General features: G+C 46.9%; 2 protein-coding genes across 2 annotated transcripts; both read right to left on the bottom strand.

Annotated features, from left to right (window-relative positions):
- Window positions 1-1,187: 1,187 nt before the first annotated feature.
- On the bottom strand, window positions 1,188-3,552 carry LOC133888915 (uncharacterized). Its single transcript, XM_062329310.1, has one exon. The coding sequence runs from the start codon at window positions 2,708-2,710 to the stop codon at window positions 1,418-1,420; it is 1,293 nt and encodes a 430-aa protein (XP_062185294.1). The 5' UTR covers window positions 2,711-3,552; the 3' UTR covers window positions 1,188-1,417.
- A 936-nt stretch (window positions 3,553-4,488) lies between these two features.
- LOC133889013 (uncharacterized) lies at window positions 4,489-5,733 on the bottom strand. Its single transcript, XM_062329440.1, has one exon. The coding sequence runs from the start codon at window positions 5,398-5,400 to the stop codon at window positions 4,606-4,608; it is 795 nt and encodes a 264-aa protein (XP_062185424.1). The 5' UTR covers window positions 5,401-5,733; the 3' UTR covers window positions 4,489-4,605.
- Between the last annotated feature and the right edge of the window lie 15,960 nt (window positions 5,734-21,693).

The following is a 21,693-nucleotide window of genomic DNA, read 5'->3' as shown; positions in this document are numbered from 1 at the left end:
GGGTGACCCAGCCTAGCATAAAAAAAGAACTATGCTTAGACCGGCCCGCACGAAAAAGGCTCGACTGCATAGCTGCACGTCTGCTTCCGTGGCCTGCTGCTGCTGCACACGTGGTGGTGATCTAGCCCACACGTAGGCTGTTGCACGTGCCAACTCTTCCCAGCCCCATCGCCCTCACCTCTCCTCTCCTGCTCCTCTTCCCCTTCATCAATTTTTCCTAAACCAAGCACTATTGCTCCTCTGCCCCTTCAGCCATCCGATAGAACAGGAGAACGTCGGGGAGTGCTGCATAGGAGGCCAAGGCAAAGCTCCTTAGAACTCCGGGTGGTGGGACCATGGCGGATTGGGCCTCGGCGACAGTGGATTTGGACAAGGAGGAGATGCAGATGTTGCTTCTCTCTTTTTTTTCTCGACCTGTCTCAAATAATTGTGCATGCAAATTATATTTGGATGGATTGAGAGCTTGAAATCTAGGGAATGTCATGGCATAGCATGTATGGCTTGATTTCAGATTTTTTTTTTTGTTGGGATTTGGAGGGGAGAAGATGGAGTTCTTTCTAGCGGTTCTTGATTGTGCGTGAGAGAGAGAGTGAGGGGGTGTGGTCACCCTAGTACTGCGAGCACACCGCGGGCGGCGCGGTACGATGCGAACGGGTTGGCGCAGAGATCTCTCGCACAGCTGCCAGCGGACGGATCAGTGCGGAAGGGAAAGAAGCGGCAGCGGCAGATGGCGCGGCAATCGTTGGGACGAGCGATGCTGGGCCCATGCCAGTTCGGCACGATAAAACCCGTTGTGCCTTCGTGCCAGACTTGAGCCTAGCTGCAACGACTCGACCAAGCAGCCCAGTGCAAACAACTCCTCAAGTCATCCAGACACGGCCCAAAAGGTCTGAGGCGCGAATGAGCTAGGTCGGGCTGACACGGTCCGACCCAAGTCTCAGCTCTAGCTCAGTTGCAAGACAACAAATTAACCAATCAATATGCCTCAAAGCTTCAACACAAAAGAGATTCAAGCATTGACTCTTAGTGGAGGTGATTACATCTTTATCTATTATGTATCAAATTTTAGATTTGTTATTTGTGTATCTCGTTAAGACATAATTTTATTTTAATAGTAGATGATATATAATTTTATTTCAATAGTAGATGATATATCATTTTATTTGTGTGTCTCGTCGACATGTATAAAAGCTTTAACGAAAAAAATGAGAATCAATTAATTGGGTAATTAAATTACATACGAAACAATATGAATCAGTTCATATTACAGTGGCAGCTGTTGCCGAGCGCAACAAGCACGTCGCATCACAAAACAAAACCAGCCGGGTAGACAGGCAGATCAACCCCGATGCAAACGCAGCAATCCACACCACCAATCAATCGCCAGATCCACCCCCGCCATTCCGCTGCGACAACCTCACGAGCAGATCGGGCACCGGACGAGGCCGTTCTCGTTGCACTCGCCGCACTTGACCGTCTCCTTGCGCTCGGCGTCGAGCACCTTGCGGCTGCCGTTGCAGTGCCGGCACATGACGAACCGCACGCCAGCGCAGCCCGCGCACCACACCCGCGCCTGGGGCAGGCCCTCGAGCAGCGCCTTCAGTTTCCCTTCATCCTCCAGCTTCGCCACCTCGGCGGCGCCGCCGACGTGCCTGCCACGGACGAACACGGCGGGCACGCGCACCTCACGCCCGCCCAGCAGCAGCCGCAGCTCCTCCCGGTAGCCCGAGTCCATGGACACGTCCCGCTCGATCACCTTCACGTCGTGGGCCTCGATCGCGGCCCGCACCGCGTTGCACTCCTCGAAGGTCCTGCGGATGCCGCGGAGCGTGGTGGTGTAGAGGACGACAGCGTCGGCTCCGCCGAGCGGGCACTTGCCCTCGGCAACAATCGCCGGCGGCGCCGCCTTTGGGTGCTTGGGCTTCTCGCGTCCGACCATCCGCTTGATGTGGGCGCCTTCCTCCGACAGCTCGCGCTCGATTGACGCCAGGAGCTCCGGGTCGAACAGCGGGCTCAGGCTCCGCCGCGACGACGACATGCCTCCGGTCTCGGCGGAGCCGGGCTTGCGGACGATCCGAGCACTCGCGGGAGAGAATCTCTTGGACGCCATCGACAGTTTGGAGTTGTCGATGGAATTGTAAGGCCGGAGCACCCTGTTGTTGTCTACATCGCCGGGCTTGTCCTTGTTAATATTCCCGGAGCAGCGCTGGAGCGGACTGTTCTCCTTCCCCGGCGTGTTCTTCCGCCTCGCCGCCGACCTCTTGGGCGACGGCAGGGCCATGGCGATGACCCTGACTGGCGACCACCGGCCCGGCTTGGACGGTTTCTTCGCCGGCGACCCGGCGGTCGCCTCGGCGTCCTCGAGCCCGGCCATGATCTCCCACGAGTTGATCACCTCTATGCCGGACTCCGGCTTGGCCGCTGGCGCCGCCGCAGGCTTCTTGGCGTTGTTCGGGACGACGAGGGGCGGGGGGCGCGTGCTGGCGCGCTTCCATTCCCTGATTATCGGCTTGTCCTGCTGCTGCGGCGGCTGCTGCTGCTGCTCCTCCTCCTCTTCGCGGGCGGCGGCAACGTGCTTGGGGTGTAGGTCGAGGACGCCGTAGGTGGTGGAGGTGAGGGAGACGACGTGGTCAACGCGGCCGCGCACCGTGGCGCGACTGCCGTCGTCGCCGGGCCCCGGCGGGAGGAGCTTCGAGGAGATGCAGCCCATTTGTCCCGCGGCGACACGGCGTGCTCTGTTCTCTCTCTCTCTCTCTAACCGCGCGGGGGAGTGTGCGTTGCTGCGGTTTGTGGTGTTTGAACTGTGCAACGGTCATGGAGGGGCGTGGCTGCTGGATATTTCGGTTTTTCCTTTAATCTTCTCGTGCTGATGGGTGGTAGACGATGTGGGTTCATTCCAACGGTCGGCTTTCGGCAGATGGTTGGTGCGCGGGCAGCGCAGAAACCGAACAAAAGTGGCGCTCCCCCGTGTCAGGCTGATCCGTGATCTTGGGCCGGTTCCTTGCTAGTTTGGGCTTTTCTACCGCGTGCGAGCCCATAAAGTTTACAGCTCTTTCCAGTTTTTAGAGCCAACTTTTTCACTTTTTACCAGCTTGCTATGCCTTTTGACCTTTCAGATTAGTGTTTTGTTTCATGTTATAAGAAAAGAATGGGGAGCTGGATAAGCTAATAAAGACTAGTTGCAAGTTTGCAACGGGTTTATCTACTCGAGTGATGAATAAGTGATTGACCAAAATCAAAGATCTCTAACACAATGAACCAAGGGGAAATTAAGTTTTCTTATCATCTTAAGAATAGCCACTCTTCAAATGTCATCTATTTTGTCATTCTTGAGTTTTTGCCACAAGAAATAGTGCACTTCTTACTTGCGTGCCATTTTTGCCTATTTTTCCTGCCACCTGGCCGGTCCGATGTGGCGAAGCATGGGAAATGACTTATATGCACTCTAACACAAAGCTGTGCGCAGCATGTGATGATCTCGTGTGGCGGGACCATGGCCTCCCCACCGCCCACATTGGCCTAGGCCCCTCGCGCCCTCTGTGCCGCCATTGCGGGCTCCGACGTTATCCTCATCGGCGTCGACCTCGTCATCGAGAACACAGTCAGTGATGTGGTCTTCAGGACAAGGCGTGTGGCAGATCGGGCGACACTAGTGGGGCCCATGTGCTTCTTCTTCTTGCCCTCCTCTTTCGGTAGAGAGGCGAGGAGGTTAGGGCCAAGCGCGAACGAGGTAGCGGCAAGGCAGATGACGTCGAGTTAGGGCCAAGCGCGGAGGAGGTTAGGGCCAAGTGTGGATGAGGTTAGGGCTAAGCGCGGACGACAGCCGCAATAGCAACAACGTGTGTCAGGATGGGGAGGAGTGGACGAGAGAGCAAGAGGTGGTCCATTGTGTTTGCTCCGAGGATCACCAGTATAGCGAATCTCCGACGATAAGGTGACGCTTCGGCATGAGAGGTGCGCGAACGAGGGCACCATACCGACGAGGAGAGGTGGGTGAAGTCGAGGGAGTGAGCCAGAGGCAAGGAAAATATTTTCCATATCTTGCCACATCGAATAGGTCAGGTGGCGAAAATGGCACACGAGTAACAAGTTCACTATTTCCTATGGTAAAGACTTAAAGGATGGTGAAGTCAAATATTATTTGAAGAGTAACTATTTTTAAAGATGACAAAAACTTAATTTCCCCTATCAATGAGGTGCAGCTCAACACACACAAGACACGACATTAGAACGGACAGAAGCAAAAGCGGAAGTAGTTTTGAGTAGTACTGTCAGTTTGCATCGACAACCAATGACGTTCAATGCTATTTCTCATGCCTTCCGAACCAAAAGCACGTAAGATCATCTCCAACTATATTTCCTTCGCTTCATTCTTTTCTTGTTTCTATTTTTTGTTTTCATATTTTTTATTTTTTCTCATCTCTAATAGTTTTTTTTAAAGGGATTCGTGAATATAAAAGGAGAAAAAAAATCCAGAGGTAGAGAAAATACAAGAGAGAATCAATTTATAAAGAGAATCGTGAAAATGCAACCATAATCTCTTCTTTGCCAAGGAAAGGAGACTCGGCGGAGAGAAGCTATTGGTGATGGTCAAGGATGTAAGATTCAAACCGAGCCCCGTCCTCCTGCTGCCATGGTCTCCGGCCAGCGCCGTGAAGCGAGGCGCTTCACGTCTCCCAGCCCCGCCACCGGCCGCGGCGGCGACAGAACAGCGGCCGCCGGTGACTCCAGCGTCGCGACCTTCGAATTCGATTCGCTCGCCCCCGGTTCGCCTTCACGAGGATAGTTGTTGCAGCATACGCCACGCAGCGCGGCCGCCACGCTCGCCCAGCACCCGCTCCGCTCATCGTCATGCTTCTTCCCCGGCGGCTCGTCGTTAGCTGCCGCGCGCCTCTCCGACCGTACGGCACCAAAGCACGACACCTTCGGGGACACGGGCTCCGCGCCCACGGCCTCGCTCGCGAAGACCCTGGCCCCTGCCGCCGGCCGGCGCCACCCGCGGCCGGGAGCGCGACGCTCCTGCACGGCCATCTTGCCCGCAGGCAGGACGCCGATGACGATGACGGTCTTGCTGGCCGTTGCCGGCAACCTCCTCGAGTCCGCCCTCGGCGCGCCCATGCGCGCCGCGGCCGCCTTGGGGTTGGAGCTGCCCTTAGTGGAGCCATCCCGCTGCAGCACGGCGCTAAACAGGTCGGCCAAGCCGACGCCATCCGGTACCTGGAGCAGGACCGGCTCCGCCGGGGCGTCCGCGTCGTCGGCACCAGCGCTGGCGCTGGCAGTACCGCACTGACCGCCGGCGTCGGAGCCAGAGAGCGTGGCCGCCGTCTCGCACGCCACCTTCGACTTGGACTCCCCGCCACCGAAGACGCAGAAAAGGTGGTCCAGATCGAGGTGCGGCATTCTTGGCTGCAGCTAACGAGTGATTGCGAATGACTGCCAAGTGAGGCGCGGAGCGCGAGTGAGATTTTGAAAAGCTTCGTGGGGGACGGTGGCCACCGACCGACGGATACTGCTGGGTTACTCGGGAGATTTGGAAGCTACCGGCTGGCCTCTTGTGTGTTGTCTTTAAGCTCTGTGCCAAGTGCCAACCGCGGTTTCCCCTTCTTCCAAAGTGAATGACCATTACAGGCACCAGACTGTGTGCAATATGCCCAGAGTCGCGTAGTTGCTACATGTCATTGGTACGTGGACAAAGACGTGATGTTCCTGCACTGTTGTCATTTGCCGTTGGATTCCAACGCAGGGACAACGACAAGAAGAGCCATTCGCCTGCTAATGTATTGCATAGTTGAAAGCGATCGACATGCTACGAATTTTTCATTGAGCAGTGCATGTGCTTAGGAAAAGCCTGGTCATGAAAGGTGTTCCATTTTTCTTCTTCTGAAGGTTTTAATGTGTTATGGACTTACGGTCCTCCATATTGCAGTTAAGCCTGCTAGTGGTCTGGAAGGCAATTGTTTTAACGGTTTGGATTCCAATATGAGTTGAGTTTGGATGGATTGAAATGAGCTGACATAGCTAACGGCTGGTTTGGTTTGGGTGAACTGTGAGACCGATTTGGTTTGTGTCCAAATGATTTTTCAACCCGTAGGCTAGTACCAATTCTTATAAACAGTTTCATCCTGAATAGGTCACCCAGCGCCGCTACTTCTCGACTCCACCACCCCACCGTTGTCACGCCTCCGCTATGCCCGTCGCTGCCACGCTTGCTTCTGCCTTCACCCTCCTCCCCTCGTACAAAAACAAGCCTCTATTCTCTTCATCCCCAATTGTTGTCTCCTCCTCGCTCTCCTTGCCTCAGCTACTCCCATCGGTAGGGGACGGTAGCGGTGGGGTGGATTGGGAGAGCCTCACAGAGGCCATGTCCAGGGCGGTCGGCCTACTCGTCAGCACCTGCTTGACACCTGCAAGACCAAGTTCTAGACCAAGCTCCAGACGTGGCAAGATTGTAGCGAATATGGGTCTTTTAGAATATGTATGTGATTTTGATGATTAATGATAACAAAGTCAATAAGACTAACATGTTTGTCAAGTATATACTTTAGTAAATCTCATTGATACAATATATGAAGAAGCCAGTGAAGCGGGACAAAGATTGGATTAAATTGGATAAGTCCTAAAAAAATTATTCACGCCAGATGATCCGGTGCAGAGAAGTTTGTACAAGTCGGAGCATTTTCTCCATTTGTTTTGTACATGTCGGAAGGTCCAACATTTAGAGGATTATACATAATGGAGCATTTTCTAGGAGCGGTATTTCGGGGCAGAAGGAGTTTGAACGTTGTATGGTCCGGCGCTCAGATGCTTGTACACGCCGGAGCATTTTTCAGGAGATGTTGCAATGGCTTGTTTGGTGTGGTTGTATACACTGGATGGTTCGATGATCAAAGAAGATCTACACTTTGGAGAAATGCACAACGAGAAGTGGCTCGGTCGGCTCAAGTCTACACGTCGGATAGTTCAGTGATGGAGTTCAAATTAACACCGAAATATCCGGTGTTCATAATGAGTTTGAGTGGGGTTCCAGTGGCTAGTTGCTACTGCTATATATATCAGATGGTCTGATGTTTGTACTGTTGTTGACGTCGGATCATCCAATGTTTACAGTTTGTTTGAGTCGTTAGAGCAACAGCAAATTCGTGATGTTGAGGCTATAAATACCTCTCATTCGGCCATTTGAGTGTGCTGGAGTCCAGAGAATCTCATATACACTTGAGAAAACATTCAAGTCACTAAAGTGCTAAAATGATCATCCAAGGCAATTAGCACAAGATTAAGTGAGTGATTAGTGCTATTAGGCCTAGAGAGAGTTGTTGCTAGGTGTTGCTTCATAGAGAGAGGATCAATGAGTGATGTTACATTGTACCAAGTGGTACTTTGGCATCTTAGAGTCTTGATGACTCGTCGGCACTGTGAGTTTTAGTGGCTCATGCTTGTTAAACCTCTGACTTGGTATAGAGCGGAGGCAAGATGCTTGTATAGGGATGTGGAGACTCTTGCTTTGGTGGCTCAAACTATGAAGTGAAGACGGTGGCAAGTGACCGAAAGAGAGACTTATGGTGAGATCTTGCCTTGATAGCTTGGTGACTCAACCTACTTAAGGCCTAGGCGGCTCAAGGGCCGTGAGCGGGTGCCGTCCGGGAGTAATAGCCTAGGTGACCGCTCCAATGTGGACTTGGGATGACGTTTATGACATTGATTCCATGGGATAAAAATCTCTTGTGCCGATTTTGCTCTCTCTACCTTCTTTACGTTTCCACATTTATATTCTTGCGATCTATCTTTACTTGTTTACCTTCTTAGAGTAGTTTGCTAGGGTTGGTTATAGATTGTAAACCCTTTTGAGCGGTAAAGTAGATACACTAGATAAACCTAGAGCATATTTAGATAGAAATTAATATAATTTTATCTTGTGAAGTTTTTAGAGTCGATTAGTTTTAGATGTCCTAATTCACCCCCTTTTAGAACATCACTGATCTCTACAGTTGGTATCAGAGCTGTGGCTCACACCTTTCACAAGGATACGCCAATTCAAATGGCATTTGAGCCGTGTTCTCATTTTGATCGGTTAGGCTTCACCGCCTAGTGAGTTGTAATGTCTAGGGTAGGGATGGATGCGTCACTCACTTCCCTGTTGAAAAATTCTAATGACTTGTCATTTGCAAGCTAAATATTTAAATATTTGGAGAGTCACCGAGGAGGGGATGAAGGAACGTCTCACAAACAAGGAGAGATAATTTGATACTTTGATGAAGAGTATTCTTTTATCATCTTTAAGTATTGATGCATTTAATCGGTATATTCTCTTACAAATGCACATGATATTTGAACTAACCTTATTGAAATACATGAAGACACAAGGGATGTGCGCAATGAGAAATATCATGTGCTAGTCTCTTAGTCAATATCTTTAAACAACTTGCCCATGAAAGTGATAATGACATATACTCATATTTGAATATTTTTGTCAATGAGATAAATGGGCTAGGTTTGACGCCAATTGGAGACGATCAAGTGGTGAGAAGAATACTTTATGCTCTTCTTCCAAAGTACAAGTTGATTGTGTCCATCAACTACGACAACAACAACATTAACAAGATAACTCCAATCCAAGTACTCAACAAGATCACCGCCCATGAGATGACCATGAACATGAAGGTTGAAGGCACATCTTCATCTGACGTTAAGAACATTGCCGTAACAATCAAGCAAGCTCATTGCCTACACATGAAAGAGAAGATGAGAAGACAAGAGTAAGAGTCAAACTCAAGCAAAGATAATGGTGATAAAGATAAAAAGAGTGATAAAGATAATAAGCAAAGCACTTTAAGTGATGAAGAAATGGATCCTAAGATGGCTAAGCTCATCTCAATATTGGAGAACGACCTCAAAAGTATCAACGCTAAGATTAATCATCCAATCTCTATGAAAAACTTTGTCAACACAATTGATCATATCAAGAAAGAAAAGAAGAATCAGAACAAGAGGGAGACAAGGGAAATAGACAAAGCATTCACAAGCATAGGAAGATGGATGAGTGGAGATGAAGATTTAAACTCAAGTGATGAGAGATTTACCATTCACTTCTCCAAGCGAAGCTCTTTCTCAAGATTGTCATTATGCAAACCGTCATCATGCAAGTGCCCTATGACCAAATGTATGAAAAGTGATTTAAGCGATGATAAATCCGATGAGGATTCACCCTCTCAAAAAGAACTTCTTGAATTAATAAATAAGCAACAAAAAGTCTTAAAGAAACAAATTAAGGAATATAAGAAATTCAATACCGTTAATGACATTCATGTTTCTTTTGTTTCTAATTATAAACTATTGTTGAGTAAATTTGAATCGTTAAACAAGGAGCGTAACGTGCTTAAGGTAAAACTTGAGGGCATTGAATCTCAACATAAAGCCTCTTTGGAGCAATCTACCTCTCTATTTAATTTTAATCATAAGGTAGATGTTTTCACTTTTTGTGATGATTTGATTGATCTATATAGCACATCCATTTGCAATGAGACATATGTTGAGAATGTTGTTGTAGAATCATGTAATGATCTCTTTACACAAGAGAATAATGAGCCTAAGCAAGAAGTGGAGAAGCACAAGAAGGACTTAGCAAGATTGAAGTGCAAGAATCATGTTCAACATCTACAAGATAACTGTGATAATATGGTGAACAAACTTACGAGGGGTCCACCATGACATACTTCAAGTGTCATAAAAAAAAGCCACAAATCCTTCTAATGCAAGCAAGTTAAGAAGGAGACCAAGGAGAACAAGACGATAATGACTGTCTCAAATAAAACCATTAACTTCTACACCAAGCCCAACTACAAGCTCAAGAAGAAGGATAATGACAAAGAGGTTGCACATATGGTTGGGGGAAATGATTAGGGGTGGAATCAACTTATTTGGGTGTCTAAGGAAGTCATCACCAATATGAAGAGGCCCAAATATTTAGGTTTCAAAGAAAACATAAAGTCCATGGGTCGGTTTGGGGGATTTGGAGACTTGACGCACAAGATGAAGTGAAGGTTCAAATAAAGAATTCAAGTGTACAAGATTGTGCGTATTGATGAATATTTTGATCGTCATATACCCAAATCCTCTATCTAAAGGTAAAAGAGGTAATTGTAGTTAAATTTTTGTTCATGAAATTTGTTTTTGCATCTAGTGCATTTGACTTGTCTAGAGTTATATGTGCATATTTCATTTCCTTACAATGACTGGTGTAGGTTTTTCATATGGTAGGTTATTTGCGTTTCTCTCTGACCCATGAACAACTTATATGGTTTATTAGTTGTAAGTTATTTATATGACATTTTTCTTCAAGTGATATACTTTATGTGCCATGAGTCTAATCTATAGGACAAAATTCTTATTGTTATCAATAACAAGTGGATATATCTTACAAGTATTCGACACTTGTGTATATACATTTAAAGGAAGCATTTCCTATGAGTTGTGATTTTGAGACTAACATGTGTTTCCATTGGTATCTTTTGTAGTCTCATAGAGTAATCTACAAATCCCTAGAGGTATGCAATGCTTATTCATCAATTAGTATTATTGTCAATTCATTTGTACATTTAAGTTATATCTATGCATAATATAACTTAAAATTCCTATTTATCATATTGTTCAGTTGTGCATATGTTTCACTCTCAACGTATGTATGCACACATATATGAGAGTTTAAATCATATTATGTGATTTTTATAAATTGTGATCCATATGTTTTCATTTCAAATGGTATCCACATGGCTCATTTTAATTGAATCTCTATAGTTGATGTCATATTTTTCAATTGGAATCCTACAGGTGATATCATCTTATTAGATCATGGTTTATAAAGATCTTTTCTGAGTGCTCTAACATTTTCCATTGAGATAACATGTTTTTGACTTTTTGAGATTGTTGACAAAGAGGGAGAATCTTAACAACCAAAGCAAGATGCATTATTGTTAAGTAAGATGCATGATTGTTCATTAGAAGAGAGAATTTTGCATGGGTCGATCAAGGGAGACAGTGGTAATGGAGAAATAGGGAGAATTGTCTCCATGACAGTTATAACAAAAGGGGACAAAGTGAATGTAACAACATAGTATGACAAAGATAAGATCTTTTCCTTACAATTGATTCATTTTTAATTGGTATCTTTGGTGCACTTTCAATCGATATCATTAGTTTTCTTACAATTAACATCATTAGTTGTTCTTACCATACATCCAAGCAAAATGGTATTGTCTTGTGCACTTTACAATTATTGTATTTCATTATTCTGCACTTTAAAATTGGTATTAAAATTTGTATTATTTATTGTCCACTTGCTTTAGTTGTGTTGTCATCAATAAAAAAAGAAGGAGATTGTAGCGAGTATAGTCCTTTTAGGGTATGTATGTGATTTTGGTGATTAATGATAATATAGTCAATGAGACTAATATGTTTCTCAAGTATATATTTTAGTAAGTCTCATGGATGCAATACATGAAGAAGCCACCGAAGCAGGACAAAGATTGGATTGAACTGGACAAGTCCCAGGAAAATTGTACACACCGGATGGTCCGGCGTAGAGGCGTTTGTACATGCCAGAGCATTTTCCCTGACTATTTTGTACATGCCGGATGGTCCAGCGCTCAAAGGATTATAAATGCCAGAGCATTTTCTAGGAGCGTTATTTCAGGGCAGAAGGAGTTTGAACGCTGGATGGTCCGACGCTCAGAGGCTTGTACATGCTGGAGCATTTTTCAGAAGATGTTGCAACATCTTGTCTGGTGTGGTTGTACACACCAGATGGTTCGATGATCAGAGAAGATATACACGCCAGGCAAATGCACAGTGAGATGTGGCTCGATTGGCTCAAGTCTACATGCTAGATAGTTTGGTGATGGAGTTCAAATTAAAGTCGTAATATTCGGTGTTTACAATTAGTTTGAGTGGGGTTCCAATGGCTAGTTGCTACTGCTATACACACCGGATGGTTTGATATTTGTTGTGCTATTGACGCTGGATCATCTGATGTTCATAGTTTGTTTAAACCATTGTAGCAACGACTAGTTCGTAGGATTGGTGCTATAAATACCCCCCACTCGGCTATTTGAGTGTGCTGAAACCCAAAGAAACTCATATACACTTGAGAAGACATTCAAAACAATAAAGTGTTAAATGTAATCATCCAAGGCAATTAGCACAAGATTAAGAGAGTGATTATTGCTATTAGGTATAGAGAGAGTTGTTGCTAGGTGTTTCTTCCTAAAGAGAGGATTAAGGAGTGATCTTATATTGTACCAAGTGGTACGCTGGTATCTTAGAGTCTTAGTGACTCGCTAGCACCGTGAGTCTTGGTGGCTCATGTTTGTTGACCCTTCGACTTGGTGTGGAGCGGTGACAAGATACTTGTATAGGGACGCAAAGACTCTTGCCTTGGTGGCTCAAACTCTAGAGTGAAGACAACGACAAGTGACCGGAAGAGAGGCTTATAGTGAGATCTTACCTTGATGGCTTGATAGCTCAATCTACTTGAGGCCTAGGTGGCTTAAGGGTGGTGACTAGGTGCTGTCTGGAGTAATAATCTAGGTGGCTGCTCTAACATGGATTAGATGTGACGTTTATGCCATCTATGCCACGGGATAAAAATCTCTTATGCTGAGTTTGCTCTCTCTACCTTCTTTATATTTCCGCATTTATATTTTTGCAATCTACTTTTACTTGTTTACTTCGTAGAGTAGTTTGCTAATATTATTTATAAGTTATAAACCTTTTTAAATAGTAGAGTAGACACACTAGATAAATCTAATATATTTAGATATAAATTAATATTTATTTATCCTGTGAAGACTTTGAAGTCGATTAGTCTTATATATCATAATCCATTCCCCGTAAAAATGTCACCTATCCTACAAAGATGTACATGTACAATTGATCTATTTCCTTATCGCTTTCTCCGGCCGCCTGATCCGTAGGACGGGGCTCGTGAGGGCTGCCTTGTTGAGACTTGGGATGATTGCGTGGTGCAAGAGCAGGGCTCTTTATTCAGAGGCGGTCCATGAGGATTTGGATTTGGGAGTTTTGATTTTGAAGAATATTAGTATGCTCGCGATGGTTGGAATTTTCTGAATTGTGTTGTGCGTTTGTGATTGATTGTGATGGCAAAAAAAAAAAAATCATCTCTAGCCTAGTTTATTTGATTGACTAATTGTGTGAGTTTTAAAGTCCGCAACTGTGAGCGCTTTAAATCCTTCGATTGACTAATTGTTTTTATCTGCAACTATACTGGGCTAAAACTATGGTTCTGAAATGGTTTGAAACCGTTTGGAGGGAATTAGGAGCGGTTTGGTTTGGGTTGAAACTGTTGGTGGGTTGGTTTGGTTTAGGTTTGGGAGAGAGAGGGGTGGACTGGGTGGTCTGGGCTGAAATTGATTTGATAGAATGATTTGGTTTGGTTTTAGGTGGGCTCTTATCCTATTAACAGGTTTAATTGCAGTTCCCCATGTTTTCTTGTGAGAGTGAACATACTAGACTGTACAATCGAAGGTTGAAATCGTTGATGGATATTTCTTTTGCGATGAAGATGTTAATGTGTTATGCATTGATCTCATACATCTATTATATTAATAAAGCAAAGTTAAAAAGAGTCACTTCATTTGCTCTTAAGATCTAGAAATTACCACATTAATTGGTGATAAAAGAAATAGATCTCCACTGTTGGTTTAATGGGTCTAAACTATAACGGTGTAGTTTAGATCTGAATCATTATTAAATATGACTTGTATTCGGATATGATTTAAAGTAACAAAGAATCATATTAGGGCAACTTTCCTCGGGTTTATAATAACAAGGACACTTATTGGGATAACCTTCCTTTGTATAAGAATCTCATATGTAAACAAGTCCTAACTCCTAAGTCCTGAGCACAATCTCATACTGAGAAACCGATTGAGGCTCGAGGTGGTCATCCGATCTCGCGGAACAGCCGCTGAGCGAAGGAAATTGTAAAGGCTATTTTGTGTGTCTCTGTCGGACAGATTAACATTGCGCGTGCATGGGCGTTGGGCATATCATGCTTAGGGGATGCGTACAGGATGCAACGACAAGTTGAGCTTTTAACCGTGAGGGAGAATGAACGTGGGGATGGTGATCACCAGAGTTAGGGAAGAATGGGGACAATTGCATGAAGTTCAAGGGAGTGGACAGCGCTAAGGGCGGCATGGTGAGGTCCTGTGGCATGCTGCGCAGCTTGAGCATTGTCCTCGCCGTCCTACACGGCATGGGGCAGGGGCAGGGCCATCCTCTGACTGACGAGGAAACAGGGGAGGCCATCAAGTGCGGAAGCAAATTCTATAGGATCCTGTCCAGAAAGATTCTTGTGAGATCCCATTCATGCCATTTATCTTGTGATCTAATGGCTAAGCTGAAGAGAAGAGAGAGAGTGAACACGTGTCATCACAGGGGAGAGGGTCTTTTATAGGACTGGGTCCTATAGAATTTGCTTCCGCCGAGTGTGAGTGCGCAACGTGGGAGAGGGAGAGGGGTGAGGGGGCGTGACACGTGGTGACGGCATCTCAATTGGCCGATCTCAAGGTCGCACACGGTGGAGCGAAGCGGCAAGGCTTGCGCTGGCCAAGAGAAGGAACGGACGGCTTGCTACTGTGATTAGTGTGATGGATTTTTCCTTTTCTATTTAGGTTGATCTAATTTTGATTTTTGAAAGTGTTAGGGGAAATACTTTAGTCTACAGATATTACTAAAGGGTCGCTATCAAGAGCTTTTTTGAAGCCCTTATGCTACGGATCCTCATCCGAAAGTACGCCTTCCAGAGACCGTGAAACCCTCCAACCACTGTCTCTCGAGACATGGGAAGCTGCTGATCTTCGGAAGTGATTCTTGGGGGTCATCATTAAGGACCCCCCCCCCCCCCCCGATGCCTCTGGTCCTGTCAGCCTATGCCTGTGAATCTTGGGTCTTGAAGGCCTCTCGGGTCTCTGGGCTCCAAATCCCTAGCCTCCTAGAGCCTTGGTCCTCTAGAGCTTGGGCAAGCTCTCCGTATCCTAGGGAGTGGGTCATTAAATCTTGGAGAAAAATTAGCCAAAGGAGGCCCACGAGCCGTCCTCTGCCTGCAAGTGACCAGTATTTAATGTCAGTGCAAGTGGTGGCCATCATAACATTCAGGACAGTGCGGCGTCATGTCGCAATTGATGACCGGCCAAGTATCGCTCCCTCTGTATCACCTACACCACTATATTTGTCATAGTAGATAATATCTTCTAGTTAGATATAAATGTATTCTGTCTGAACCCAGACTGTGAAATTCGACTAACCTCAAGTCCCTATAGCATGGCAATAACTTGCATCGATATATCTGTAAGAGCATATTTGTATACTTACACCCCAAATAACACTATAAATACACACCCATAGCCATCAGACTAGGGCAATCTCTTAGTCATAAACACATCGGTATTCCTTCCTCTCAACCTCTTTTCTAAGCTTGAATCTCCTCTCTAGAGGAGGCTCTCGCCGCACTTGTTCGTGAAAGATATTTTCTTGCACTAATAGCGCGTCGTCTGTGGGGACTCGAACATAGAAGTACAAAGAGAGGTAGGATGCTACTAAAAAAGAAGACCACCAAGACTGCAGCACAGGTGGCCAACTCCCTGATCACGCCTATGCGAGGGTCCACACGACCACCACAACCATGCAAGCTATGCACACTCACAAGTTCCACCACTGGATGAAACGGCGACCCTCCAACCACTGCTGACCTGACGGTGGTCCTAGCCTGAGTTGGCGCTGAGGCTCCAGTCGGTGCAGAAGCCTTCCAACAATGGCGTAACGGGGACCTCACAGCACCTCAAAGGGTTACGGCTGAGGTCGTGGCCGTGCAGGCCACCCTTCAGTGGTTCTAGGCAGTCGAGCCCAGTGAAACTCATGCTTAGGTCCACCACCGTGACGTCTCTTGTGACGACGCTTAGGGTACCTTTGTCATGCTTGCGTCTTCTGAGAATCTGGCTACCGAGCTGCCTCCTCTATCTCCCTTGATGGAAGGGGGCTCTAGAGAGACCACATGCTATGGTACGCACAAATCCCACCAACGCCTTCAATGCCGACTGTAGGCTCCACTACCATAGGGAGGCTATTGGTGCATTTTGCACGGAGCCTAGCGTGGCCATAATACCAAGAATTGCCAAAGCCTTATAGCCTTCCGGACGGAGTACCTCGGGAGGTAGGCAGGAAAGAGCTGGCGATATGTGGTCCAGGAGTCGTAAAACTAGAATAGGCCACCAGGTAGGTCTCTGAACCTTACCGAGCCCCCCTTAGTCTGCTCTACCTCCTCCTACTCCGCCACCAATGGTATAATACTCTAACGATGAGGATTGATTCGTACCAACAAACCTAGCTAGAACGGAGTCCGATAGGCCCTCGGCGTAGGGGCCCCCACTTGAACCATAGGAGCAATGGGGCCTCCGGAGTGCCTCTGGGTTCGATACTAGGTAAGTTGGTCATGACAAAGGACGAGGGCTCCGATAGAAGGTTCGCGAGGCTAAGACCCTTCGACGGACGACACAGGCTAGAGAGACGAACCCTTTCCCCGCCTAGGAGCTATGAGGGCTTCCGGGTCTCCGACCCTGTTGGGGAGGCCTTATTTTGGCAAAGGTACACCAATGACCACCTAACAATAGCTTGCCTAGCTGGTTAAATTTTCAAGATAGAAGGGGCAGCGTACTCTAAAAGTAGTTAGCCTAGTTGTTAGAGGTCTCTACAACAGATAACTATTTGGTAACAACACTAGATAGTAAAACTTAAGTCATATCTCTGTTCAAACTGTATAGAGTAAAACTTAAGTCACATCTTTGCTCAAATAGCACACAACACTTTAAAACCTCCGCAACACGGAGATGTTGGGAAAATCTCTGCAAAATGGAGATGCCTTGAAAACCTTCGTAACACGGAGATGTCTTTGAAAACCTCCACCAAATGGAGATATCTTGAAAACCTTTGCACACGAAGATGTCTTAAGAAAACCCTCCGGCATCTTGAAGGTGATAGCCTCCGTGCCGAAGAGGTAAGAGACCCTCCGGCATATTTTAAGGCCTAGCTTATGTGCCGAAGAGATATGGCCCCATAGGCATCTTGAAGGCATAGCCCCTGTTCCAGCGAGGTGTAGACCCTCCGGTCCAAATCAGCTTATTAATTAACCTAAAAAGTACTTCAAACACACACACACATGCATGCATGCATGTATACACTCACGATATACACGATAATGATGCTGATATAACACGCCCTCCGCCCGCTCGCGACCATAAGACGTAAGGGGGTCGGGAGAATAGCATTCCATGGAATGCACACTGCACGAAAGGTGCGAGATGCGCCCTTCATTCGACCGCCGCTAGAAAGGACCGAGGGGGTCACAAACTGCCTCTCTCGATCTAGCCATCGACGTCACCTCCGACAACTACCAGGCCATCTGGAGCCTCGACATAGTTAAGGGTTGAGGGGGTCGCGAACTGCCTCCCTTGGCCTAGCCATTGGCGTCACCTCTGGCATCCGGCCTCCGGAGCCTCGCCACGGTTAAGGGTCGAGGGGGTCACAAACTACCTCCCTCGGCCTAGCCCTCAGTGCCACCTTGGGTAACATCTGCTGAGCTCTGGATGGCCCCGTCTCCGGAGCCTCGCCACAGCTAAGGGGTTGCTGACTGCCTCCCTGAGCCGCAACTATTGCCTGGCTCCGAATGAATCGCTTTGAGTCAGAAATCTAAAATAGATTTGGAAAGGAGTCTGTACCGACATCGGGTAGAAGAATGTTTATATCATGCTAGAACCTAGCGGCAGCTAGCGCTAAGGGGGTCGCAAACTGCTCCCATCATCATTAGGCTCCAAGACTACCTCGCCTCTATCAAAGAACTCGTCTCATGCCCCCACAAGCGGCTGCACACTTTGCTGCCAGGAACGACAAGGTCCATATCCTCTGCCAAAGGCGTCAGGATCCAAACCATCTACACCTCGATAGCACCTACTGCGGTCGTGTTTAGGCATAAACCTATGCAAGGCTTTGTCGCTCTAGTTGCACCTAGTACCCTACATCCATACCTGTCATCACACCCTTCGGTTGCCAGAAAATCGTAGCGTGACGGGGGAGGGGGGTTGGGAAAGGTGAGGCATGGAAGCTTAGGTGCACACAAAAATATGAAAGGCTACATGTCCAGATGATCACCATACATTTTGATCAAAGGAAAAACAATGAGCGGGTCCAAGGATTTAGATATCTTAATAATAACTTATACATCCAAAAGATGCTTACAAAGAAAGCTCCAACAAACCGGTGACAAACAAAGAAACAAACGATCTAGTTATCTTCTTAATAACTTGTACATCCAAAATACGCTTACAAATGAAGTACCGACAAACCCTGAGAGAGCAAACCAGGGGGAGAAAGAGTACAAGGTGATTATCAAGGAAACCACAAGCCCTAGCAGCAACGCATGAAGTGGTGTATGCACTTTATCTGTGGGCCTACCGCTGTGGAGGCTGATGCAATAGCCTGCCCCTGAGCCGTCAGAGGACAAGGACAAGGATGAAGAGAACTCATTTGCGGTCTTCTTTCCCTCCTCCTTGGCCTTTTTCTTCCCTGGCTGGGATGCCTCCTTCCCCGCTTCCACCTTCTCCTCCTCGTTGATCTCCTTCTCCCAGAGATCCCAGTCGACCTCCCCTTCATCATTTGAGATATCGATAATCTTGATAGGAGCGGCCGATCAGACTAGAGATCGAGACAAAGCGACAGGGGGACTCCCTCTGCAAGGATGGAAGCACAATGGCAGCCGGCTCCAACCTTGCAAGTACCGACTCCAACCTTGCAAGCATGCCCGTGGGACCGCTCGACCTTGGTGGCACCACAACAAGCAGAACTAGCACTGGCATCAGAAGCAACGAGCCAGTCAAAATCATTGTCATCTCTGATGATGAGGAGGAAGAGGACGTTATACTCAAGCCAAGAAGAGGTGCTCCCTTACACAACGGTGAAGGATCAACTAGGTGAACCCCTAGCTTTTATAGCCAGGTCAATTGCTTGCGCATGCCAGGGGAGAAAAACGGAGTCATCACGGGTGTCATTTCACAGCATTCTCAATTACTCCCCTAGGGAGCCTGTGGCCATGCCCAGGTCGATCCGTGTCCATGTGGCAACGTCTTGTGGTGGCTCCCTAGTTTTTTGCGTGCACGTCTTGTCACATTTATGGCTCAGACCTCTTTCAACGCATGCGAGGGTTGTGGGCATAGGACCCCAGGTGAACTTGCGCATTACCCGTCAAACGCACTGCCATTACCGCATGTCATCCATTACTCAGGCCAAAAAATGAGGAGAATACCTCGCTGCCACACACAACCTTTGAAGGGATCAGTGTCGTCCTAAGAGGGATGAATTAGGACACTTGGAACTATTTTGGCTCTAAAAACTACACAAGATAAACCTATATCAAATTCTATATATATGTGCTATATGTTTATCTAGTGTGTCTACTCTACCGATCAAAACACTTGCAACCTATCTAAGAAGGTAAATTGCAATAATGTAAATATGGAAACATAAATAAGGTAGAGAGAGCAAACTCGGTACAATGATTTTTTCCTGTGGTATCAATGACATGAATGTCACCCCTAGTCCACGTTGGAGCTCCACAAAGGATATACTCCCGATCAGCACCTGATCATGACTCTTGAGCCACCAAGTCACAAAGATAAGACCTCCACTCGGATGAGCCACCAAACCACCAAGGAAAGATCTCACCATTAGCCTCTCTTCTGGTTCCTTGCCACCGTGATCACTTCAAAGCTTTAGCCACCAAAGTAAGAGTCTCTACGTCCCTGCACAATCACCTTGCCACCGCTTCACACCAAGTCGGAGGGTCAACAAGCTTGCCGGCGAGTCACCAAGACTCCAAGGCACCAACGTACCACTTGGTACAAGGTTGGATCACTCATTGATCCACTCTTTAGGCAGCAATCACCTAACAACACTCTTTCTAGACTTATAAGCACTAACCACTCACTAATCTTGTACTTAATCGCCTTAGATAATCACTTTAAGCACTTTGGTGTTTGGATCTCTTCTCAGGTGTACATGAACTTCTCTGGAGTTTAACAGTATGCCACTGCTTCAAATGACTGAGTAGAGAGGTATTTATAGCCTCAAACCCACACACTAGCCGTTAATCCAACAGCTCAGAAAAGTTATTAACACCGAATGATCCGGTGAGAATAATAGTACGTGAGAATAATAGTACTAACACCGAATCATCCGGTGAGTACACTCTCACAAACTAGCCGTTGGAACCCCACTCAAGCCTCTGTGAACACCAGACACTTCGGTGTATACTTCATCTCCATCACCGGAATATCCGGTGAGTTATTCTAAGCCATCCGAGGCTTTCCTTCTTCTTTGTGTAAATTGCTCTGGTGAAAGCATTTAGTGCACATCACTTCATCACTGGACTATTCGGTGTGTTGACTTAGTCAACCGAGCCAATGAAACCCTCTCTGGAAATAATGCTCCGGTGTGCACAACCTTCATCACCGGACCATCTGATGTGTTGATCTTCGTTCTGCCTCTTTGCACTGCTTATTGTCCGGTGTGTGCAACACATTAATCACCGGACCATCCGGTGCTTTGATCTTCAACTTCAATGGCTATAACCTTCTTTGGACAAAATACTCAAGTATATATCTTCTCTGATCACCGGACCTTCCGGTGAGGTCTTCAGACCTCTCTCCCCTTAGTCAAATATGCTCCGATGAGTTCAACACCCAGGTCATCGGACCATCCGGCGAGTTCATGTTTTCTGAGACTTCTCCAATTCAATCAAACTTTATCCCGAATATGGTGGCTTCTTCATGGATTGTATCCATGAGATCTACTAACATATATTTTTGACAAACATGTTAGTCCTATTGACTATATTGTCATTAATCACTAAAATCACAATCATGACCTAATGGGGCTATTTTCGCTACAATCTTCACCATGACAGTGCAAGCGGCCAAAGTACTCACCATCAAGGGAGCTCTAGGGCTTACTTTGCATAGGCCTTGGAGTGCATTAACTTCGTCAGGCCTCATCACGGTAAACCGCTGAGGGGGTTATGGACTCCCTCGTTCAACGTACCTATCAACCACACAGTTTCCTCTAGATTATGCTGTTGCCATCAAGCTTCGCCATCGTCGCTCACGGTCACCACTGAGGGGCTCCTTAATGGTGAGAAGCTATATTAGGATATACTGACTATGATGCTGGGCTGGAGCTAGTTCCTTTTGCATCCGCTCATTCCTCCATACCTCAGGGCCAACGAATGAGGGGGTACTGTTGGAGAAAAATACCCTAGCCTGCAGATATTACTAAAGGGTCACCATCAAGAGCTCCTCCGGGGCCATTGGGCTTCGGATCCTCAGCCGGAAGTTCGGCTTCCGGAGACCGTGAACCCCTTTGGCCACTGTCTTTCGAGATAGGGAAAGTTTGCTAGTCTCTGCAAGGGATTCTTGGAGGTTGACGTTAAGGACCCCTGACGTCTTTGGCCCCGTCAGCCTATGCCTATGAATTCCAGGTCCCCAAGGGCTTCTTGGTCTCCGGGCTCCGAAGACCTCCAGAGCCCTAGTCCTCCGTAGCCTGAGCAAGCTCTCCAAAACCCGGGGAGCGGATCAT

Source organism: Phragmites australis, chromosome 13 (genome assembly GCF_958298935.1).
Source record: "Phragmites australis chromosome 13, lpPhrAust1.1, whole genome shotgun sequence".
In the NCBI taxonomy this organism is placed as follows: domain Eukaryota; kingdom Viridiplantae; phylum Streptophyta; class Magnoliopsida; order Poales; family Poaceae; genus Phragmites; species Phragmites australis.
The sequence above is the reverse complement of the archived record's forward strand: the minus strand, read 5'-3'. Positions and strand labels throughout refer to the sequence as shown.